Source organism: Sinocyclocheilus rhinocerous, unplaced genomic scaffold (assembly GCF_001515625.1).
Source record: "Sinocyclocheilus rhinocerous isolate Xijiao unplaced genomic scaffold, SAMN03320098_v1.1 scaffold1655, whole genome shotgun sequence".
Taxonomy (NCBI): Eukaryota; Metazoa; Chordata; class Actinopteri; order Cypriniformes; family Cyprinidae; genus Sinocyclocheilus; species Sinocyclocheilus rhinocerous.
The window spans coordinates 1,582,207-1,602,603 of NW_015655597.1; the positions used below are offsets into that span (position 1 = coordinate 1,582,207).

The following is a 20,397-nucleotide window of genomic DNA, read 5'->3' on the forward strand; positions in this document are numbered from 1 at the left end:
AGTAGGGCTGCACGATAAATCGCATGCGATATTTAACGCGCATCTTGTCAGTAAAGCCATTCTGTAATCAGCAGTAAATCTCCATCACATGCGGGCTTTCACATGGAGCAGCATTAACTACACAGAGCCATTGTTCACTGACAAGCTACGCAAAACCACGATCATATTTTGCGCATGTTTTGCGCAGTTTGTCGGTGAACAACGGCTCTGTGTAGTTAATGCTGCTCCATGTGAAAGCCCGCATGTGATGGAGATTTACTGCTGATTACAGAATGGCTTTACTGACAAGATGCGCGTTAAATATCGCATGCGATTTATCGTGCAGCCCTAATTTGAATCGCGCAGAACACAAAACTAACGGGAGCGGCTCCGGTGGAAAACTGACGGGCTCTAAAACGTTCAGATGACACGCAGCTCATTTCTCCGTCACTGTAAGTTACCGAAAACACGTAACACACGGTAGACGCGCGTTTGTGCAGCAGAGTGGCTCTCTCTCGCACTGTATGACGTGAGAGACAACTAGTTGTTCAGTCCTGTTCCGTTCACACAAAACGCGTGTGTTCCGAGACTGCGGTTATGAGTCCTGAAAATTTACGGGTGTGAGTTCGGTTACAGAATGCGGTTGTCACGCCCGTAAATAACTGAACTGTGTGTGAACGTAACCGTATTAAGGACTCAAAAACAGGACTGACAACCGTATTCTAGGCCTTACACATGTTTTTACCAAGGCAGCAGATCCTAAGTCTGTTCTTGATTAATATCTCCTCTTGTTTCCTTAATCTTCAGATATTTTAATGCAGACATGTTCTGTGTATTTTCCGTTTTACGTGATTACGTAAGCTCTGCAGTTTAGCATGTCTTGAATTTTGAAATGGGAGCAGTTTTTCCTGCTTTAAATTGGCCTCAGATGCTTACATGTGTTTAAATGTCAGTGTAATTCTAATATTAAATCATTTTTACAATTATTATTTGGTGGTTTATTGATAGGCTGCTATGATGTGCCCGTCAAAATGGTGCCCAATCATGTGATAATGAAAAATGAATTGTGGCATGTGTAATTAGTTTAGTTAGATATGAGGATATTGATGTTAGCAAACCTTCGATTTGCATTTTAAATGTGTTTTGGTTTCACTCACTCTTTTACCCAGTTGAGATATTCTAGTAGCACACTGGAAATAAGGCCCATTCAATAACAAATTTGAAAGAAACATTTGTGAAATGCCACTGCAGATTCTCTAAGGTACTATAAGAAGACCATTACCTGGTCATTTTTGGTGTCTTGTTTAGTATGTGTGATTTTCGTTTCATGAGTGCATCTGTACATCTGTTGGCTCTGTTGAACACATTGAACACATGCAATGAAAATTGAAAATCACATTTTTGTGTACAGCCATGCTTAGTTTATATTCAGTTCAGCTCTCTTGTTCTGTATTCATGCTCGGCCAGTATTGATTACTGACATCCATCATATACGCAAACTGTTATGTACTATTTCATTTGCATGATTATAGTTGAGAGATAAAGGGTGGGACAGTAAAGGGTGGCTTTGATTTGTAGCAAAGCCGGTTTAGACTGGTTTGTAATTTTTGGTAAGAAAGACATATGTTCTTTAGTCACTTAATAGTAAAAATAATAAAAAAAAATTGTAGAAGAGTTGCCATTAGCGTGGTAGTGGAGCACAGCACTATGGGTTTTAGAACCAGATTTATGGCTCCAGATGGAGAGAATAGGTGTAAGTGATTGAATGAAGTCATGTCCTCAACGTAGCCCTGATCTCTGCTAGAGAGCTGGCTATATTAATTAAAATGAAATGAAATGCAGCCTTCCGCCATGGTCACCAAAGGATCCATTAGTTTAAAGAATTACTTTGATCACGGGTAAATGAGCATATATTACTGTTAATGGGGGGGATTTTGAATGGCCCGTGCCAGCAATATTAATTTGTTGACTGCAGTGCCGCTTTTCATTTGAATCAGTATTCCTTGTGCGATACACATTCGTAATATTCTTCGACCCCACAAATCAAAGCATCGGTGATACCCAAGGTAAATTCACACACTGTCATAAGTGTGACATTTAAACGATTCTCTCTTATATAATGCGGTGCAACACACCCTGCAGCTTCATTCAACTGTTTGTGTTGTGTGAAATGTAATTTAAAAGCTGATCAACAACCAGTCCCTTGATTGTGACGAAAGAGCAGAACCTCATGGGACTGAACTCTGATTAGTAGCCAGAGGCGTCCTCTACAATATTCTGATCTCTACGGGAATGGCACCACCTGTTTCTAATTGTTTTCAAAAAACTGGACTTTCTTGTTCTGAAGTTTCAGCTGTGCATCACTATGAATGTCTATGGGCGGAGTCAACTCACTGAAACTTGTTTAGAAACATCCCACATGTACTCAGTACTTGGTTACAATGACTTTTGGTCTTTTATTACGCTTGCATATATCCAGTGTAAAAATCCAATGCTGCAGATAGACAGATATACATGCATATGACTTGCATATTGCTGGTTGTTCCTGACAGTAAAGAAATTGATTTTACTATGTATCATCAATCAAGAGGAGCTTATAAACTGTGCCTCTGCCTGTCTGGATTCTGTTAGAAAATGATAGCGTATGATGATGATATGCTTTTTTGAGGTTTATCTAATGTCTATACTTATTCTTGAACTCTGCTGTACAGAGCCCCACTGCTGTGTGCTCTGTTAGAAGTCATTTACTAAATTAAGTTCATTCCAAGAATAGATGATCTCGGATGTATTTATCTTCAGCTCTAATGAGGCTATGCACCAAGCATATCTTCTCAGACCACAGAATTTGGTCATTGTCTCAAGGATGCTGCATTTCACAGGCTTTGAGTTATAACTTCTGTATTGATATCAGATCCAAACCATGCAGTGATGTGAAAACAACATCCATCCACACGTTTACAAAAGAAGCCGATCGTGCAAATTATTTAGTAATTATTTATTATTAATTGTTTATTTTACTAAAATTATTAGTTTTGGAAATAGTATGCGGCATGTTCATTACTGTTTGAAAGCATTATCGTTTCTGCTCTTTTCAGGCTCTGCCTGTGGACTACAGATCACCTCCACTAGCCCCACATCCATTGAAAAAGCCAGTGGAGAGACTGTGAAGCTGGACTGTCAGTTTACTCTCTCTGCTGAGGATTCTGGGCCTCTGGACATTGAGTGGAGCCTGCAGCCCTCTGACAACCAGAAAGAAGAGAAAGTGGTGAGTAGACAATGTGATTGTGTATCAAGTTATGAGATAAGGTTAGTGTCTATGTGAAAGAGTGTCTATTTATGTGCTTGGTGAAAACATATTTGATATCTGCATTATTCAAAAGCCTCTGGGAAGTTTAGTTTGACTTTGTCCCTTGTGCTTTGTTGCCTCTCTTCCTGTCACAAGTTCTTGTTATCAGCAAAAACAAACTCTCAGAACTAGTTTGACTGCCTCTGTTGTGCAAAGCATCGTCAACATCCACACTCGTACACAGTGTTCTAGCCAAAAGGCTGGAATACACTACATGATTTTTGCCCCGATTTTCAGTCTGGAGAAGTCGACGTTAGTTGCCAGAAGTCAGAGCCAGTCTGCAGATTTGAGTTGACAGATTGAGTAGAAAATTGCATAGTGAATGATGGTCACAGACTCCGATTTTTTTAGCTTCAGACTTTGATTCCATCTAGTCGGAGGAGATCAAACATGTTTGATATTTTGAGCTGATTTTAGAACGCATATTGTTTTAATTTGTTATGTGTCTCCTATGATTTCACACATTTCTGTGTGAGTTTGTTGTGATCGGAATTAAAGTCTGGTAGTGTGTGGTCCTTGGCCGTTTAGTGTATGATGGCCAGTTTTTCATCTGTAACCATTTACAAAGTCGGTAAGTGTATGATGGCCAGTGTTCTGTTCAGATTTTAAAAGTTGTGTAGTGTATTCCAGCCTTAAAGGTGCTGTATGTAGGATTGGCAACTAGTGGTTGAACTAGGTATTGCAGTCCAAATTCAAAATATTGGAGAGGGTTTTTTCACCGGGCCCCTTCTCCTCAGACTTGACGCACACGCAGGTTGCCAGATTGACGACACCAACAGGAACGAGCGCACATGACGATGAATGCAATGAAATACTCTGTGTTTACCGCCAACTGGCAACCCGGGGTGCCGAAATACAATTGTACAGTAAACTGGCAGTGGGCGGGTTTCACAAACCAAAATAGAGACCGACATTCCGGCCCGGAACGCACATTTTCAAAGGAGAATAACTGACTGTAGCATTGTATTTCAGATAAACAAGTATGTTATCTTAGCATGTTTCTTAAATATCTGCAAACATATTATGATATTTTTATGCTTTATTAGAGTCAAAAACTTACATACAGCACCTATGTTTCACACAACATTCTCTCCAATCAGAACCTATATGATTTTTAATTTGATGTTCATGCACAAGCAGCTCATGATCCGGTGTTTTCAGTGTCACAGATGTTCGCAGGAAATCTTTGCGTCTTTGTGTTTGGGTCACTTGAAACATGCATTTGGGAATGCAATATTCGCCAATCATATTCTCAAACTTTTAATTAGAAGTGCTTCTAAAGTGGCTGTTGTTAACAAAAGAGAAGCTTTAATAGTTCCCTGTGGTATTCCATGAAAATAAAAGCTTAATTTATTTAACATTTGAAAATGGAGAAATGAAGATAGCCAGAAATATTAGTATTGTAATTTTACAGGTAAAATTTATTAGAAATTATTGCATTATTTTTCTTAAAGACTTCTTTTTTTTATTTTACAGTGAAATATAACAATAGTAATATTTATTATTTTATATTTAATAGTATTAATAATTATAATAATAATTGTTGTAGTTGTTATTTTCTAGTCATATTGATATATAATCACAACATTTTTGGCCGCTAAATGGGTCACAATTTTAATCAGAAAACCACACTTTGAATCCCAAACGATTAAACAACAATACTTAGTAGGGGTGGGAATCGCAGGGTACCTCACGATACGATACAAATCACGATACATGGCTCACGATATGATAATATCACGATACAGCGATTCTGCGATAATCAATATATTGCTAGACAATTCTATAATGATACATCACGATATCTGTCTAACTATGAAAACAAAATGCCTGTGAAAAGGTTAAGTGCAAGTTTTCTCTCTTTATTCAAGCCCAAACTGTTATAAAACAGCACAAAAGTTCTGTAAATCAAATTTAACATGCTAAGTACATGCGGCTCTGATGAGGTTTTGTTTCGTTGTCCATTCCATAGGTGCAGATTTATGTTTCTGCCAGTCGGTGCCCACTGCATAACGCTCACTTGTATTATCTGAGAGAGAGGGAGAGCATCCAGTTTTGTTCACATAAAACTGGACGCGTCGGCGGCGCTCTCTCATATAGTGAGGGAAATCCACCTGCGATTAGAGCGGAGAGGTTAGGCTACTCATGGACTGAATAAGCACTCAGCAATAATAACGTGATCGGTGCCTATGGTCCATGCTGATAGCTGTTCTGGGGCAGTTTTTAGTTCTCATTTTCCATAAACATATATATATATATATATAGCAGTAGAGCTAATACAGTGGCTGGAAATCTGTTTATCCTTCGGTTTCTCCTGCTTCCCCATCTTCATAGAGAACTCGGTTCATGGTTGCTCAGAATGCTTTGGAAAGAAGGTGGAAATGGCGCGGCCGTGATTTCCACGCATTTTTAGATGCTGGGAGCAGGGAAATCTATATAGAGTGCCTTATTGTAGTAATTAAAATATCGATATTTGGCGCCAGATATCGATTCTCGTATCGCATGGAGAAGGACAACGATATATCACCATATCGATATATTGTCCCAGCCCTAATACTTAGTCAGCATCCCAATTAAGATCCATTTAGAAGTCAAGTATTGGTGGTGTGATCGTCCTTGAAGGTTGACCTTTGATTGTACATTTTACCTGCTTTGATCTGCAGCGAGCAGGTGCTGGTTTGTGAGCGCCACATCTGTCAGAGGGAAACGCAGCACACTGCAATGGGTGTTTTATGAACGTGCCCTGTTGTTTTAGTGCTCTGTAAAGTTGTTCCCTGCATGGATATGTGTGTGGGTCTACATAAAGGATCATATTATGGTTTTACTCACATTGATGTGCATTTGAGTTTTATTGGTTTTGGCAGCTGTTAATTGATGTTTTGTATTGATGTTTTGTGTGTTTAAGTGCTTACACTTCTCTATGAATTGTGGTCTGCAGAGGCACTGATTTTCCCCCTGCATCCACACAAATGCTATCTCTGTAATATAGACCATAATTAAACCATCTCGCATGTCCTTACAAAAGGCTGATTTTTGCCCTAACCACTGGACTTGCAGGTAGAGTAAGCGGCCAGATATGTGTGTGCTTGTCTGCTGCAGCCCCTACATGCAGAGATGACCTCATACTCTTTCTCTCCAGAGATTATGCATTTAGCTGGGGACAGAATTGGGTCAGAAGCCCTCAGTGGTCGATCTCAATGGTATCCTTGCACCTTTCTTACTATCTCGCTCTCTCTCACACATGCTCTCTCTCTACTCCATATTTTTTTCTTCTCAAAGCTCCTTCATTTCTTCTGTCGTTCTACACCTAATTTTTCATTCTATTTTTATCATTCTCCCTTTCTCCTCACATTTCTGTTCCCCTCAGTTGCTCAGTGCTGATCTGCACTCTTCCCCCTCTGTTCTGCTAGGCTTTGCCCCAGGACTTGAAATTTGTCTTTGACCCATTTAATCGTTTTTAATGGTTTATAAGAAGTTGAAGGTTGGACATGGACTACTACAAATTTTTTTTTGTATTTTGGGAGAAATTTATAACTGTTATTGTGCCCCAGTTCTTTGCAATGTTTTTTCATGGCGTTATACTCTTGCTTTGGCAACTATTATTACAGTATCTACTAGGGCTGGGTATTGACACAAATTTCACGATTCGATTCTATTTTGATTTACAAGCTTGCGATTTGATTTGATTCGGTTCTGATTTGATATTGATTGTTTTGGATATATCAGGTACAGCACATTTCAAATTTTCTCAAGGAAAAAAAATCTCTCAGCAAATGCTATAAAATATATACGTGAGAGTCAGTTGGTACTACATTACTATAATATTGAAGGTTAAAATGAACTGATTTGTATACAAACACTTAAATTACACTCAATGACTTTTTTATAATAGATTTAGATTTTTTTTAGATTAATAAAGTTATAATACTAACATTAAATAATAGTTATACTAACATTACAATTACATAATTATATTTCTACTCCATTTCTTTTTTTGAACTAAACATTTAAATGTTGGCTGTCATAAAATTTTAAAAACTGATTTATTCAAACATAAATGAAATATTGGAGAACAGTAAAAATTATAATGAATATGTTATATGGTGCATATATTTAGCAAAATGCTCCTCTCTAGAGTTCATTTTAGTTGACTAACGAGTTCATGGTCACCGAATGTTTTTTTTCCCCCCAAATGTGACGTTACGTGACATATTGTTTACAAGCTGTTATATTGTCGTCTTTCCGCAGTTGAAATGCTGATTGAGCGATTACATGAGACAGGATTTAAGAATAGTTTGAGAGTAAAAATGAGAATTGATTAAAATCGAGAAATTTTTTTTTTTTTACCCAGCCCTAGTATCTACATAGTCACACCTTTTCAGATCATTTCTAATGCTGTATTGCATTTGAAATGGCAAACATGACCTATATATACTAGTATTAAAATATTTTGAAGGCTTTCTTGTATTGTCCAATTCTGATCATTTTTTTTCACACTATCAGTTTATAAAACTATTATTATTATTATTATTATATTTTTTTAAATGGCAGGGATGCATTGACCTGGGGTGTGCGATATCACGATTTTTGATCATGGATGATTAAAATGTCTCCATGATCTGCTTTTGAAGAAAGATTGTAGTATCGTGTTACAGTGCACATTCTATCAGTTGCAGTTCTGGCGCCTCCGTCGCGCACGCTAAAAAAACCTGTCAAACAGCACCTGATTACTGGACTAAGTTATCTTTCACAACTGATTACGCTAATACGGTCAAAAACACACAAGGTTTATCTATTACAATTGGTTATGTCTAAAGTGAAAGTAAACAGTTGAGAGAAAAACAGATGCGTGCCTGTATATTAGATGCATGCAGCTCTTAAAGCGACAGCAGACTAAATGCTGCAGTTTGTAATTAAAGGGATAGTTCACCCCAAAATTAAAGTTCTGTCATTATTTACTCACTCTTATGTTGTCCCAAACCTGTATTAATTTCTTGTGCTGAACACAAAAGAAGATATTTTGAAGAATGTGGGTAACCAACAGTTGCTGGTCCTGATTGACATTGATAGTAGGAAAAAAAATACTATGGAAGTCACTGGGGACCAGCATCTGTTTGGTTACCTACATTCTTCAAAACTTTTACATTCAACAGAAGAAACAAACTCATTCAGGTTTAAAACAACTTTGAGAGTCAGTGACTAAATGATTTTAAATTTTTGTGTGAACTATCCCTTTAATGTTAATAAAACATCAAAACACAAAGAGAAAAGTCACTCGCTGCTCTTGACTGAATAACTTTAATACAGTTGCTTTAATATGAATCAATGTATAATTTAGACAGTGAAGTGTCTATAGTGTTTTTTTTTGTATTTGTTCATTCCATTTCTTGAATAATACTGCTAAATACACGTATTTTTTTATTTTATATTTTGTTACCAAGGCCTTGTTTTTAAAATAGAGAAATTAGTTTGGCTGTACTGGTATCTTTATTATTTTTTAATAACAAAGAGTAAATTATTTTTTATCTTTGTCCACTTTAGCCTAAATGTTTGCCTTTCTTTTTTTATTTTATATTTTGTTACCAAGGCCTTGTTTTTAAAATAGAGAAATTAGTTTGGCTGTACTGCTCAGACAACTTGCAAAATGGTTAAACCAACATGACAAAGAATAGTGATAGAATCATGATTTTCCTGAAAAAAATAAAATTTGTGATACGAAATTTTTGCCATATTGCCCACCCCTACATTGAGCTAAAGTGACAGTAAATACATATTATAATGTTACAAAAGATTTGTATTTCAAATAAATGTTATATTCATCAAAAATATTAAGCAGCGCAACTGTTTTCAACATTGATAATAACAATAATTATTTCCTGGGCACCCATTTAACATATTAATAGAAAACTGTTATATTAAATTGTAATAATACGTTATACTAAGTTGTAATAATAATATTTCACAATATTTCTGTTTTTACAGGATTTTTGCCCTTTCCTTCACTGATTGGCCTTGAAAAGCTACTAAATGAGTCAATAAATGATAGAGGAGTTATAAACAAAGACCAACTGACTTATCAGTGTTTGGTCTATCTTGGACACATCCCTTCTTTTTCATCTCTCACGTTTGATCAAAAATGAAAGAGGGCTTGACACTGTATTTTCCTATTGAAGGAAAATAAATTTTCTCCTGTATTCAACAACAGTTCCTATTTTTTTTTAAGCGCAAGAACTGAAACAATGAATCAACCTTGAATGCAGAACCCAATTTCCAATGATTGTATTCATTGTGAAGGTCTTTGGGACACAGTGATGCGTGAATGATTCTCTTGTTTGTGGGACGCTGTTGACGAGTTGACGAATTCCATACAAAACTGCATTGGCCATTAGTGTTTGCATTATATTGAAGAATGGATGGGAATTGGGGGTGACACTCACTGTACATGCACTGTGGCTCCATAATCTCTTAAGCGGCACCTGCAATTGCACAATAGCCCTGCTGTGATTGAGTCTGAGAGTGACAATGGGAAATGCAAAACAAAAGCATTATTTAGAAAACAGAAGTCAGCATGCAGTGATTTTATCATTGCATTTTTACATATAGAAAAGGAGATAAGTTTTTTTTGTTTTGCAGTATCCCAGTTGCTGTTTTTTGCATTGATTGGAAAATGTGTGTTTTCATATCTGTATTTGTGAGTCAGAGAGAAGGTGTCTAGTTAATTTGAACAGTTTAAATCAACATGAAATGCCATTTGATACTAAATTTGAGTAGTGTGAAAAATTTTATGTAATGACATGCACTGACGTTCAAAAGTTTGAGGTCAGTAAAAAATGTACTGGTAATTTTCTGCCAGGAAATTATCCAGTAATTTTACGGACATATCCGTTGACCATAAAATACAACGCAATAAGTTATTTTACAGTGAAGCTGAATTTTCGGCATCATTTCCCCAGTCTTTAGTGTCAAATGATTCTTCAGAAATCATTCTAAAATGCTGATTTGAGACATTTCTTATTAACGATGTTGAAAACAGTTCTGCTGCTTAATGTTTTTGTGGAAACTGTGGTAGGTTTTATTTTCGGAATTCCTTGATGAATGGCAGTTTCAAAAGAACAGCATTTTGTTTGAAATGGAAAAATTTTGTGAGAAGATAAATGACTTAACTTTTGATCAATTAAATACAAAAGCATTCAATTCTTTAAAAAGCATTTGGACTTTAGTGTATTTCTGAGTAATATACAATATAAAAGGGTAAGGACTTTTATTTTATCCATCTGGAATAAAATAAAGTTTGCCAAAGTAATGCCTAAATAACCTTTTAACTAACTAGTGTCTATGCGTTAATATTTAAAATTGTTTCAGGGAAACGCCAAGTCATTTGCAAATACATTTGTAAGTACAGGGGTAAATGGGGTACTTTATAGTAGTATATGATTACCTGTGTAAAAGCTGTGGTAGTTGGCATGTACTAGTTCCCAGTAGCAGATACTGTGGGTCAGAGCAGCATCTGTGGTTGTGCAGTGAGGGTAGACACTGATGTATACAGGCAGGCCTTCCGAAATTGCCTGGGCTGTAAAGCAGACTGATCTCACAGGTGACTCAATGCTGCTTTGCATTTCAAACAAGCCTCATGTGGCCCCGGAGGAAGTGCACATACCTACAGGCATACACTCGAGTGTAAACAAGACGCACAAGTAAACATATGCACACTTTGATTTGAACAAGTCACACTATGTCCTTGAAGACTTGACTTGTAGATGGCGGTGAAACTGCACACTGACCCTATAGTGAAGACTAACTATTGTTAAAGTCTGATGAAATGAAAATAGCAACATATCTGTTCTTCTGTGTTGAGTCATGTGTTGTAACAGATTATTGAAAAATAAATAAATGTAGGGCAGGGACTTGGTTATATCCATCAGTTGTTGTCTCGGATTTCAATTTTGTATCTTTTGTTCTCTGCCTTGAGCAGACTTTGTTTTGACTTTCTGAATTGAAGTACGTCATAGTGCCTGTATGTTGCTTCAGGCAGTTGTCCCTATCCCTTTATTATAATTTTTTTTCAAGATGCCATGGGAGGCCGTCGCTTCTCCATCGTCATGGAAATGATGTGGTGGGGATGGGGTCTGTTGAATGGATCCCATATTTTCCCTTCATGGGTGACAAGACTCTGTGCATGTCTTTATCTGTGTTTGTACTAAGCGCGTATGTCTTTTAGCCAGAAACAGACCTGTACTGTCCCTTACGATGTAGCATTGTGAGAGATAAGCATGTATTGATGATTGGCTCATTTAAAATATACCTTCTGGTGACAGAAGGTGTTAAAGTAGCCTAACAAGAATACTTTGTTCAGGTTGTACATTAAAAGGGCAAATAATTCACTTGTGCTGGAGGACATTTTTAAGATAAGAGGGAGCACTGTGTTTGTCTTTGTCCAACTGACATTCAAATGCAGAAAAATGAGGTTTTGGTCTGAATGTGATCATTAGTTTGACCTTTCACTGATACATATAAACTGCACTTTTTCCCACCCACAGTTGTTAAACTGAAATGTTGAGGAACATTTCACCAATACATGAGTTACACTTACTAAAACATGATTCTCTTTTGCTTTGTCATCTCTCGTTCCTTCCCACAGGTGATTGTGTACTCAGGTGACAGGGCCTTTGAACACTATTACGAACCTCTTAAAGGAAGAGTTCACTTCAACTCCCCTGACCCTAAAAACGGTGATGCCTCCATGAACATCATGGGTCTGAAAGCCACAGACACAGGCACTTATCAGTGCAAGGTGAAGAAGGTTCCTGGTATCAGCAGCAGGAAGTTCCTCCTGACCGTCATGGGTGAGTGAAAAATATTAGCTTGTAAATGCCACTTTTGGCTAAATAAGTCAACCAATCTCTAACACCGTTTATACAAAAATGCTTGCCTTATTTGGTGTTATTTTGAGAAACACTCTCCATTCTTATTTTCTTTTCTTCTGGAAGGTGAGCTATAAAACTTAAGGGAAAGTCCTGAGTGATGATGTATTGATCTGCACCATAAATGCACAATAAAGTTTGATTTCACAGGCCCTCTGACATGCCTTTCAAGGTATGCATTGATCGCTGTCAACAGCAAGTGTGATATCAGTGCTGCATCGTGTGTGAAATATCACCTGTTCCTTGTTGTGTTGACTAGTGCCAACACAGAAACACCCTAGGCAAACATGAACGCCAGACAAGGCCATCAGAAGCAACTCCCCAAACATTATGATGACAGTGACGTGACGTCACTTCCCGAAACTCAATAACCAAACAAACGAGATGTGTATTTGCATTGCAGATGCATGATTAAAAATAGAAACGAATCAGGAAAAAGAAGAAAAAAAGAACAGGGAAAATGTTTTTAATAGAGGTGAAATCCCAGTATTAAATGGACAATCCACCAAGGGATCTGTGTGGTGTGCTAATATTTTTCAGTGTAGCCAGAAATATTATTTATTTATTATGAATAGGATTGTCAAAATTATTGGTCAATTAAAACAATAAAGTTACATTTTAAAATATATAAAAATAGAAAGGTTATTTTAAATTGTAATAATTTGTTAACAATATTATTGTTTTTACTGTATTTTTGATCAAATAAATGCAGCCTTGGTAAGCATAAGACCCCAAACTTTTGAACATGTATTTTATATATTTTATTATATTATTTACCTTATTTAATGGAGTGTTCAGTTACATTTAGTTTTTACTATGATATCCAGAATCGAAAGACGAAGTGAAAAAAGTGAAGGTGAAGTGGTTGACTGATATCAGTGTCAATTCATGAACCAGTGATTGGTTTGGCAAAAGACTTTATCAGACTTAAAGTCCACTAATTTATTAAAGTGAAGGACTGTTTGGCAAGAGCTGACCCGGTGATTGGAGCTGGACCACAGTAAGACAGATGGAAGGACACAGATTGGTTGTGCTCTCAGAAGTTGATGAATGCAGCTGTTCTCTGTTCGCCTGTTCCCTTCATTGTCCACCCTCATCTTATCGCTGATGACCACGGGGACTCTGTACCTGCATTCAGAGCAGATGCTGTCTGGCTGTGTGCGTGTGTTCCTTACTAAACGCGTCTCCATCAGAGATAGCAGTCCAAGGGCATTCACTTAAAGGGGCTGTATATGTGGTACATTGCCACCTCAGAGAGACACGGCTCTGCTCTAGGGATGCAGAAACAGAGAAACACAGCACTTTTAGTAGGCGCAAGCAACTTTCAGCTCTTTCTCCAACAGGCAACTTTATATAGGTTTAGGTAGAGTTTAGGCATGTAGTTTAAAGGGTTTGCAGACATCTGCTCTAATATTTTATTGTTATTTATATACTATTATAGTATTTGTTCATATTTTGAATTAGCTTTTATTTTTATATTTTCAGTTTTTATTTTATATTTATATATTTTATGAATTGTGCTTTTGTCATTTTTATATATTTTTTTATATTTCTGTTTAATTTTTAATATTTCTTTCAGTTTTAGTCATTTTAGTACTTATTTTAGTACTTATTATACTTTTTCCTCAATTTCTAGTGCAAACAATAATTAAGTGGTTGTTTTTCAAAATTGCAAGTTCGTTATAAGTCTGGCGTGTTTCTGTTGGCTTTTTGCTTTATTGGTAGTTGAGCAAAGATGTTAGCCAATGTGCGAACTTATATTTCTGTTTAATTTTTAATATTTCTTTCAGTTTTAGTCATTTTAGTACTTATTTTAGTACTTATACTTTTTCCTCAATTTCTAGTGCAAACAATAATTAAGTGGTTGTTTTTCAAAATTGCAAGTTCGTTATAAGTCTGGCGTGTTTCTGTTGGCTTTTTGCTTTATTGGTAGTTGAGCAAAGATGTTAGCCAATGTGCGAACTGTTGTCCCAGTAATTTGTACTGTAAATTGGTTTTCATTGGAATGTTTTAAAATTTTTAATTAAACATGTCTCATCATAATTTATTTCCCAGATTGAATGAACAGAGAAGCTCTTACTTAGGGTGAACTATCTAGCAATTCAAGGTGGAAAAAGTAAATTCATCTTTTCTCAGACAGCAGAAAATAAAAGTGCTTGACCTTTTTCTTTTCACACCTTTATGCCTCTGGAGTTGCATTGGGCAGTTTGACTTTTTCATTCTTGTTTTTCTTCTCGCATTTGTTATGACCAGTCAAGTGTGATCACCTCAGAATACCGACATGCTTGCCTTGGTCACACTGCTGAGCTGTAAAACAACTTCAACTTATAGAAAGTAATGTCTAATAATAACAAACTGTCTTTCTCAAAGAAACAGATATGGATTTTTAGTATAGATGCGTGCGTTGGTTTAAGCTCGTGCATTAGTCAGTCTACACCTTGATTTCTCCCTCCCACCTGTCCATCATTCACCACACATTTAATTTCTCTGTCAGAGGAAGCTGCTGTGCTCTGACCCCTCATCCTATTAAATTGCTGTTAATCCTCAGGTCTCTAAGCCTCTGTCCCAGCAGCCCCAGAGATCTGTTTTTACAGCTTCAATGATCAAACGATGATGTCGATAGAGACTCAAATGCCAACACCCTGCCCAAGGTTGGGAGGAATCACAGAGAGCGATTATTGACATTCCTGTGTCTGTCTTGCCCCCTGTCTCTTTATTTGTGTGGAATCTGTCTCCCTTTAGTTCTGTCTCTTTGCCATCCTTATGTGGGGCTCTGAATCGGTCTCCTCCTCCTCCTGGTTTTAATTTGGAGTTTTGTTTGCCTTTGAATTCTCATGTCATCTCCTGCCAAGCGAGGAAGGGGTCTGTTTGTGCAGGCTTTGGTTTCTACACAGAGCTCCCTATGTTCTCCACCCCTCCCCCATCCAATCTTTCACTATCTTTCCGCATGTCCCTCCCACCTTATATACATAGATTTCATTTCACCCACTTTCCCTGCTGTTTTTAATGCATATATCTTTAGAAAACACATGCTGTCTGTCTTACAAATACCCAGCCACTTTCCCACCCTCTTCCTCTGCTTTTGTTCGCTCTTTTATCTCAAAGAATGTTGACACCCACTGCGTTCTGATTTTAATTAAGTTGATTGACAGCACCTGTAATAGCAGCAGCTGTATCCATTACCGTGATCATGGCTTCCTATGCTGTGATTAGTTATGATGCAGCGAGAATGAATATGGGTGGAGTGTGAAATAGGGGCCTCGGGGACTCATCCTTTATGTCCGTGATGCACCATATGTGAGACGGGAGATGATATTTGAGCTTTTAGCTGGTCAGAGTGGAATGATGGTATTTTCCTCTTTGAGATATTTGCCTAAACTTGTGGTCTCATGCATAAAACATTGCTATACTAATAGCTCATTCATACTGCGTAGTTCTATATGCATAAGACATTATATACTTTGTACATATGTTTATAAATCTTTAGCATGATATCTTGCAACTATAAATGATAATTTTTATGCCTTTGATTTGTCCAATATCTTTTATGCATTAATTTTGTATATACTTGTGCTTCTTAATAATAATAATAATAATAATAATATTAATAATAATAAAATCTTTAAATTATTATTCATGGACAATTAATTAATTTCACTTTGCGATTGGAGCGATTTATAGTGCTGCTTGATAAGTCCGCAAATTGTCATGTGGAATAGCTCCAATGAAACTGCTGGTCCTTTTAGTAGTTTTGATTTTCTTTTGTTCTAACCGTCTCCTCTTCCTGTTTCCTTTCCCACAGTGCGCCCTTCTAAACCCAGATGTTATGCAGAGGGTCAGACTCATGCGGGGAAAGATATGGTGTTGAGGTGTAGCTCTGTGGAGGGCACACAACCACTGCAGTACATTTGGGAAAGAACCACAGGCAATAAACTACTGCCACCCCTGGCAGTGCTGGGTAAGTTCCTTTGACTCATGTACCTTGAAATAATTTTATTTATTTATATTTTTACAATTTTGATAAACTGTCATAACTGTCAGATGCCTCAGTTAAAATGAAGAATCTGTCTGCTGCTGTGCACAGATCCAGTCGGGGGCACCATGAGTCTGAGAAACGCGACTGAGGCAGCTTCAGGAACATACAAATGCATTGCTAAAAACCGTGTTGGAACAGGAGAGTGTTTGGTGGAGGTCAATATCACACAACGTGAGTCTTCATAAGCCTTCCCTATTCCTCTTTAAACATTAAAATAGCAAAGTCTGAGTTTCAGCCTGCATCCAAGGTGGTGCATCTTTGTCTTTCCCTCATTATCTGATTACAGTGATGTGGTGAATGGGCTTATGGGTAATGTCTTAGACTCTAAACTTGTTTATCTCAAAGTCTCTCTCTGGCCCTTTGCAGCCCCTAACAATGCCGGCGTCATCGCAGCTGTAGTAATCTGCATTCTGCTGTTTCTCATTCTCCTCGCACTCCTCCTCTTCTGCTTCTGCCGTGCCCGCAACAAGAAGAAGTACGAGAAGGAGATTGCCTATGAGATCAGGTACTACACTCACACTTGACTGTAATCCTATGTAATTACTTTTAGGCATGTCTATGTGAACCTTTTCCAACAAGACCCTAATTAATCGCATAAATGAGGAGTTCTTAGAAAAACACCTGTTAGTGTAATTCACTCAGACACGCACTGAATTATAAGAACACTTGCTTCTCCCAACTGACATACTGTCTGGAGACAACGGTCTTCAGCCTAATAACGAAAGGAACAAGAATGAAGGAGAAAGGGAGCTCTTGACACAGATGCCATTTGGTACGTCACTGTCCCTATGTCTGTGTGATTCACTCAGTTTCTTCATCCAATCACATGCCTCCTCTATGCTCACTGATGACCAAACAAAGCTGATGGGCAGCGAAAAACTGACTAGTGATGCCGTCACTCTTCCCCTCTTACCCCTTTTCTCTTCAAATGAAAGGCTGGTGTAATCCGTTCTGTGCATTTGTTTGTTCAGTCGATTCCTGCTCTGTCAGTGCCTCCCCCTTCTGTCCCTCTCTCGCTTCCCCGACCTATTGAAATGGCATTCCTCTCTGAGAAGGGGCAGGCTGTGGGTCAGGCCCTGTATTAGGCCCCCCTTGGACCCCAGAGCTGGACACTCTGTCTGGGAGCCATGCGCTGCCTCACATAGGCCATGACAAAAGAGGATTATCCAAATAAGCCCGCTTCTCTTAGAGGAGACCCCGCTGTCTCACTCTTGTTTGCTGTGTTCTGTGCTATAATGGATTATTGCTGCTGAATGCTTGTTCATTTGGAGGATGGGGGAAGAGCAGGCCCGATGGGCTACACTGGAAATCCATAGTCTTATTCAGCCAATCTGAGACCAGAGTGGCAAAGCACCAAAACAAACCAAACAAATCTTTACTCAGCTGCAATTCTAGACTCATTGTGCCCATTCCTGCCTGTGTCAAAGTTGTATTGTGGTGCAGAGGGAGATGCTTTTTTAATTTGAATTGACCTGTCATTACACAGTTTGAAGTTTGAATTGACTTCCTCATGAACCGTGCTTTCAAACTCAACAAAAAATGGTTTTATTGAGACCATTTAGTGAGATTTAGCTTGTTTTTTTGGTTTGGAAATTGCCTAGTTATGTTGCTTTATTTACTTACTTGGCAGTCTTTTTTTAAAATAAACATTTAAGTTTGTTTTTTGGGGTTAGTAGTGTTTTTTTTTTTTTAAAGAAATTAACACTTTTATTCAGCAAGGATGTATTAAATTGATTCAATTTTTGATATAAAAAAAAATGCTGTTCTTTTTAACCGTTCAACCAAAAAAAAAAAAATCCTGAAAAAAAAAAAATTTACATTTTAAAATAATGAAATAGAGAACTGTTATTTTAAATTGCAAATCAAATAAATGCATCCTTGGTGAACATAAGAGACTTTTCCAAAATATATAAAAAAAAAAACTTAACCCCAAACTTTTGAACAGTAGTGTATTAACAAAACTGCATAAATCAAAGTAATTTGGTGCACCAACAAAGTTATGTGATCTAACCAACATGCAGAAACAACCAAAAAAGAAAACCGTAAATAATGTAATAGAATATATTATATAACCTATGTAGATATTATGTAATTTGAACTTTTTATGACAAGGTACAGTTAAGTTGTAAAATGTCAAAAATCTTTCAACCTTGTTTTTTTTTTTTAAATGCAGAAGTAAATCTTATTGACTCCCTCACAGGTTTTGATTGAACACTTTTTTCCCCCCCTCCCTCCCACAGAGAGGATGTCCCTCCTCCAAAGAGTCGTGTTTCTACCGCACGCAGTTTCACCAGCGTGGGCAGCCAGCGCTCCTCTCTGGGCTCCATGTCTCCCTCCAACCTGCACGAGTACACCAAGCCCCAGTATGACAAGATACCCTCTGAAGAGTATGAGAAGCCCCCTAGTCATGCCCCTATTCCCCCACCCAGCAGAATGGCCGGCCCCAACCTAAGCCGCATGGGGGCCATCGCTGTCATGGTCCCTGCCCAGAACAGGGATGGTTCCATTGTGTAAAGCTGAACTGGGATCATTCTCCACACATTTTGACTGTCACTATTCTATTCATTGTTCTAGTGGAATTTGTGAAGGAGCAAATAAAGGTCTCTGCAGTGAGTCGAACTCGGCTTGTACCATCTCTGATAATACAATTTGACTTACAGAACTTCAACAAATGTTAACAAAAACTTTATTCAGTGGGATGCGGAAAGGTGACTGATTCGCCTGCTCCTGTTTTGTAAATAATGCATGATGTTTTTTCGTTTTTTTTCATTTTAAAAATAGAAGGCCCTATAGAATATGACACTTGAATTGTTTTCCTATTAAGTGTTCTCCAGAGATGAAATGAAACCCATTGAACTAAATAAAATGCATGTAGTACAACCCATAGCTCTTGGTTTTAGATGAGAACTCCCAAGCTATTTGTTATTCTTTTTGCTTTTTTATCAGTTTGAAACATTTTTAGGCAACTTTAAACCATTTATCTATGACAATTATTATTTCTTTATGCTACAAAAGCCGGGTAAAAATTTATTCAAAGGTCTGTGGAAAATATGTGGGTTGGTTTTGGTTTCTGGATGATATTGTTTTTAAAAAAAGATAACCGCGTTTGTTTGGATTGAAAATTTACATGTGATGTGTATATATGAACATGAGATTGTTTTATCTGAAAATGAGCTAATACTGGAACTCGTAACCTTCTTTGAATTTTATTTTATTTTTTGGACCATTTGGCAGTTGTAAACCCCCATCGGTTCGTGTCAGAGTGATTAGTGCTCAAGTCTCTGATTGGTTGTTTGCTTATAGATTTTTAAAAGACTTTTGAATGTTTATGAATATTTTATTGATTAGGATTAGTCTTAACACTCTCAAGTCACCGAATCCACCACAGTGAGTGTCATCATTCTTGAGGAAACAGTCTTTCTTATTGTTTGGGTTACTGTATATTTCATCCCGCAGGGTCACCCTAACGTTCACACTGTGCCTTTTTTAACTTTGGGTGTAATGAACTGGTGTCACTGGTGAGTCCATGTCAGCAGTAAATAACACGTGAATGATTACAAAACAATCATAATTTAAAGTACATTTTGATTAAGGATGAGTTGTAATGCAAAATTTAACATTACATGATTTATTGCCAGTTTCTGTGCAACAAACATTCAATATATTGATAGATGTATAACAAACTGTTCCTTTTTTCTTCTTCTTATAAATGCTGGTTTTGGTCTCATGGAAGGGTATTGTGTATGCTGACAACTATATGCTGTCTGTCTGTGTGTCTGTTGTACACAAATAGCAGCCTTTTCATGATCTGCTTGTCTTTTGACCAGGGTTTCTGTTGAATGTGTAAATATATTTACTGTAATGTTGGGTGCGATTGATTGCGTTTGTCTTTACGGCTGTTGGCGCTCAGGCTGCGAATTTGATGAAGGAAAAGAGGATGATCAGGCTAATCATCCACCATCTGGATAAGGTATTATTAACATTTATTATACATATGTTGTCATTACCCAAAAGCACATGCACTTGTGATTTCCCTGGCTTTTATTTATTAAGCTTGTAAGGTGCAGTTACAGGATCAATTCAGCTTGTTTAAACATGGAGACTAATGCCAGTGT

The 20,397-nt window shown here is 37.4% G+C and overlaps 1 protein-coding gene across 1 annotated transcript in view; it reads left to right on the forward strand.

Moving 5' to 3' along the window:
* Positions 1-20,397, forward strand: part of LOC107718766 (coxsackievirus and adenovirus receptor homolog) — a 48,710-nt gene extending 28,313 nt beyond the window's left edge. The window contains exons 2-7 of the mRNA XM_016525993.1: positions 3,075-3,244; positions 11,964-12,168; positions 16,049-16,204; positions 16,331-16,453; positions 16,649-16,787; positions 18,523-20,397. Coding sequence (XP_016381479.1) covers positions 3,075-3,244; positions 11,964-12,168; positions 16,049-16,204; positions 16,331-16,453; positions 16,649-16,787; positions 18,523-18,796 — 1,067 coding nt within the window. The 3' untranslated portion in view covers positions 18,797-20,397. The remainder of the gene's footprint in view (positions 1-3,074; positions 3,245-11,963; positions 12,169-16,048; positions 16,205-16,330; positions 16,454-16,648; positions 16,788-18,522) is intronic.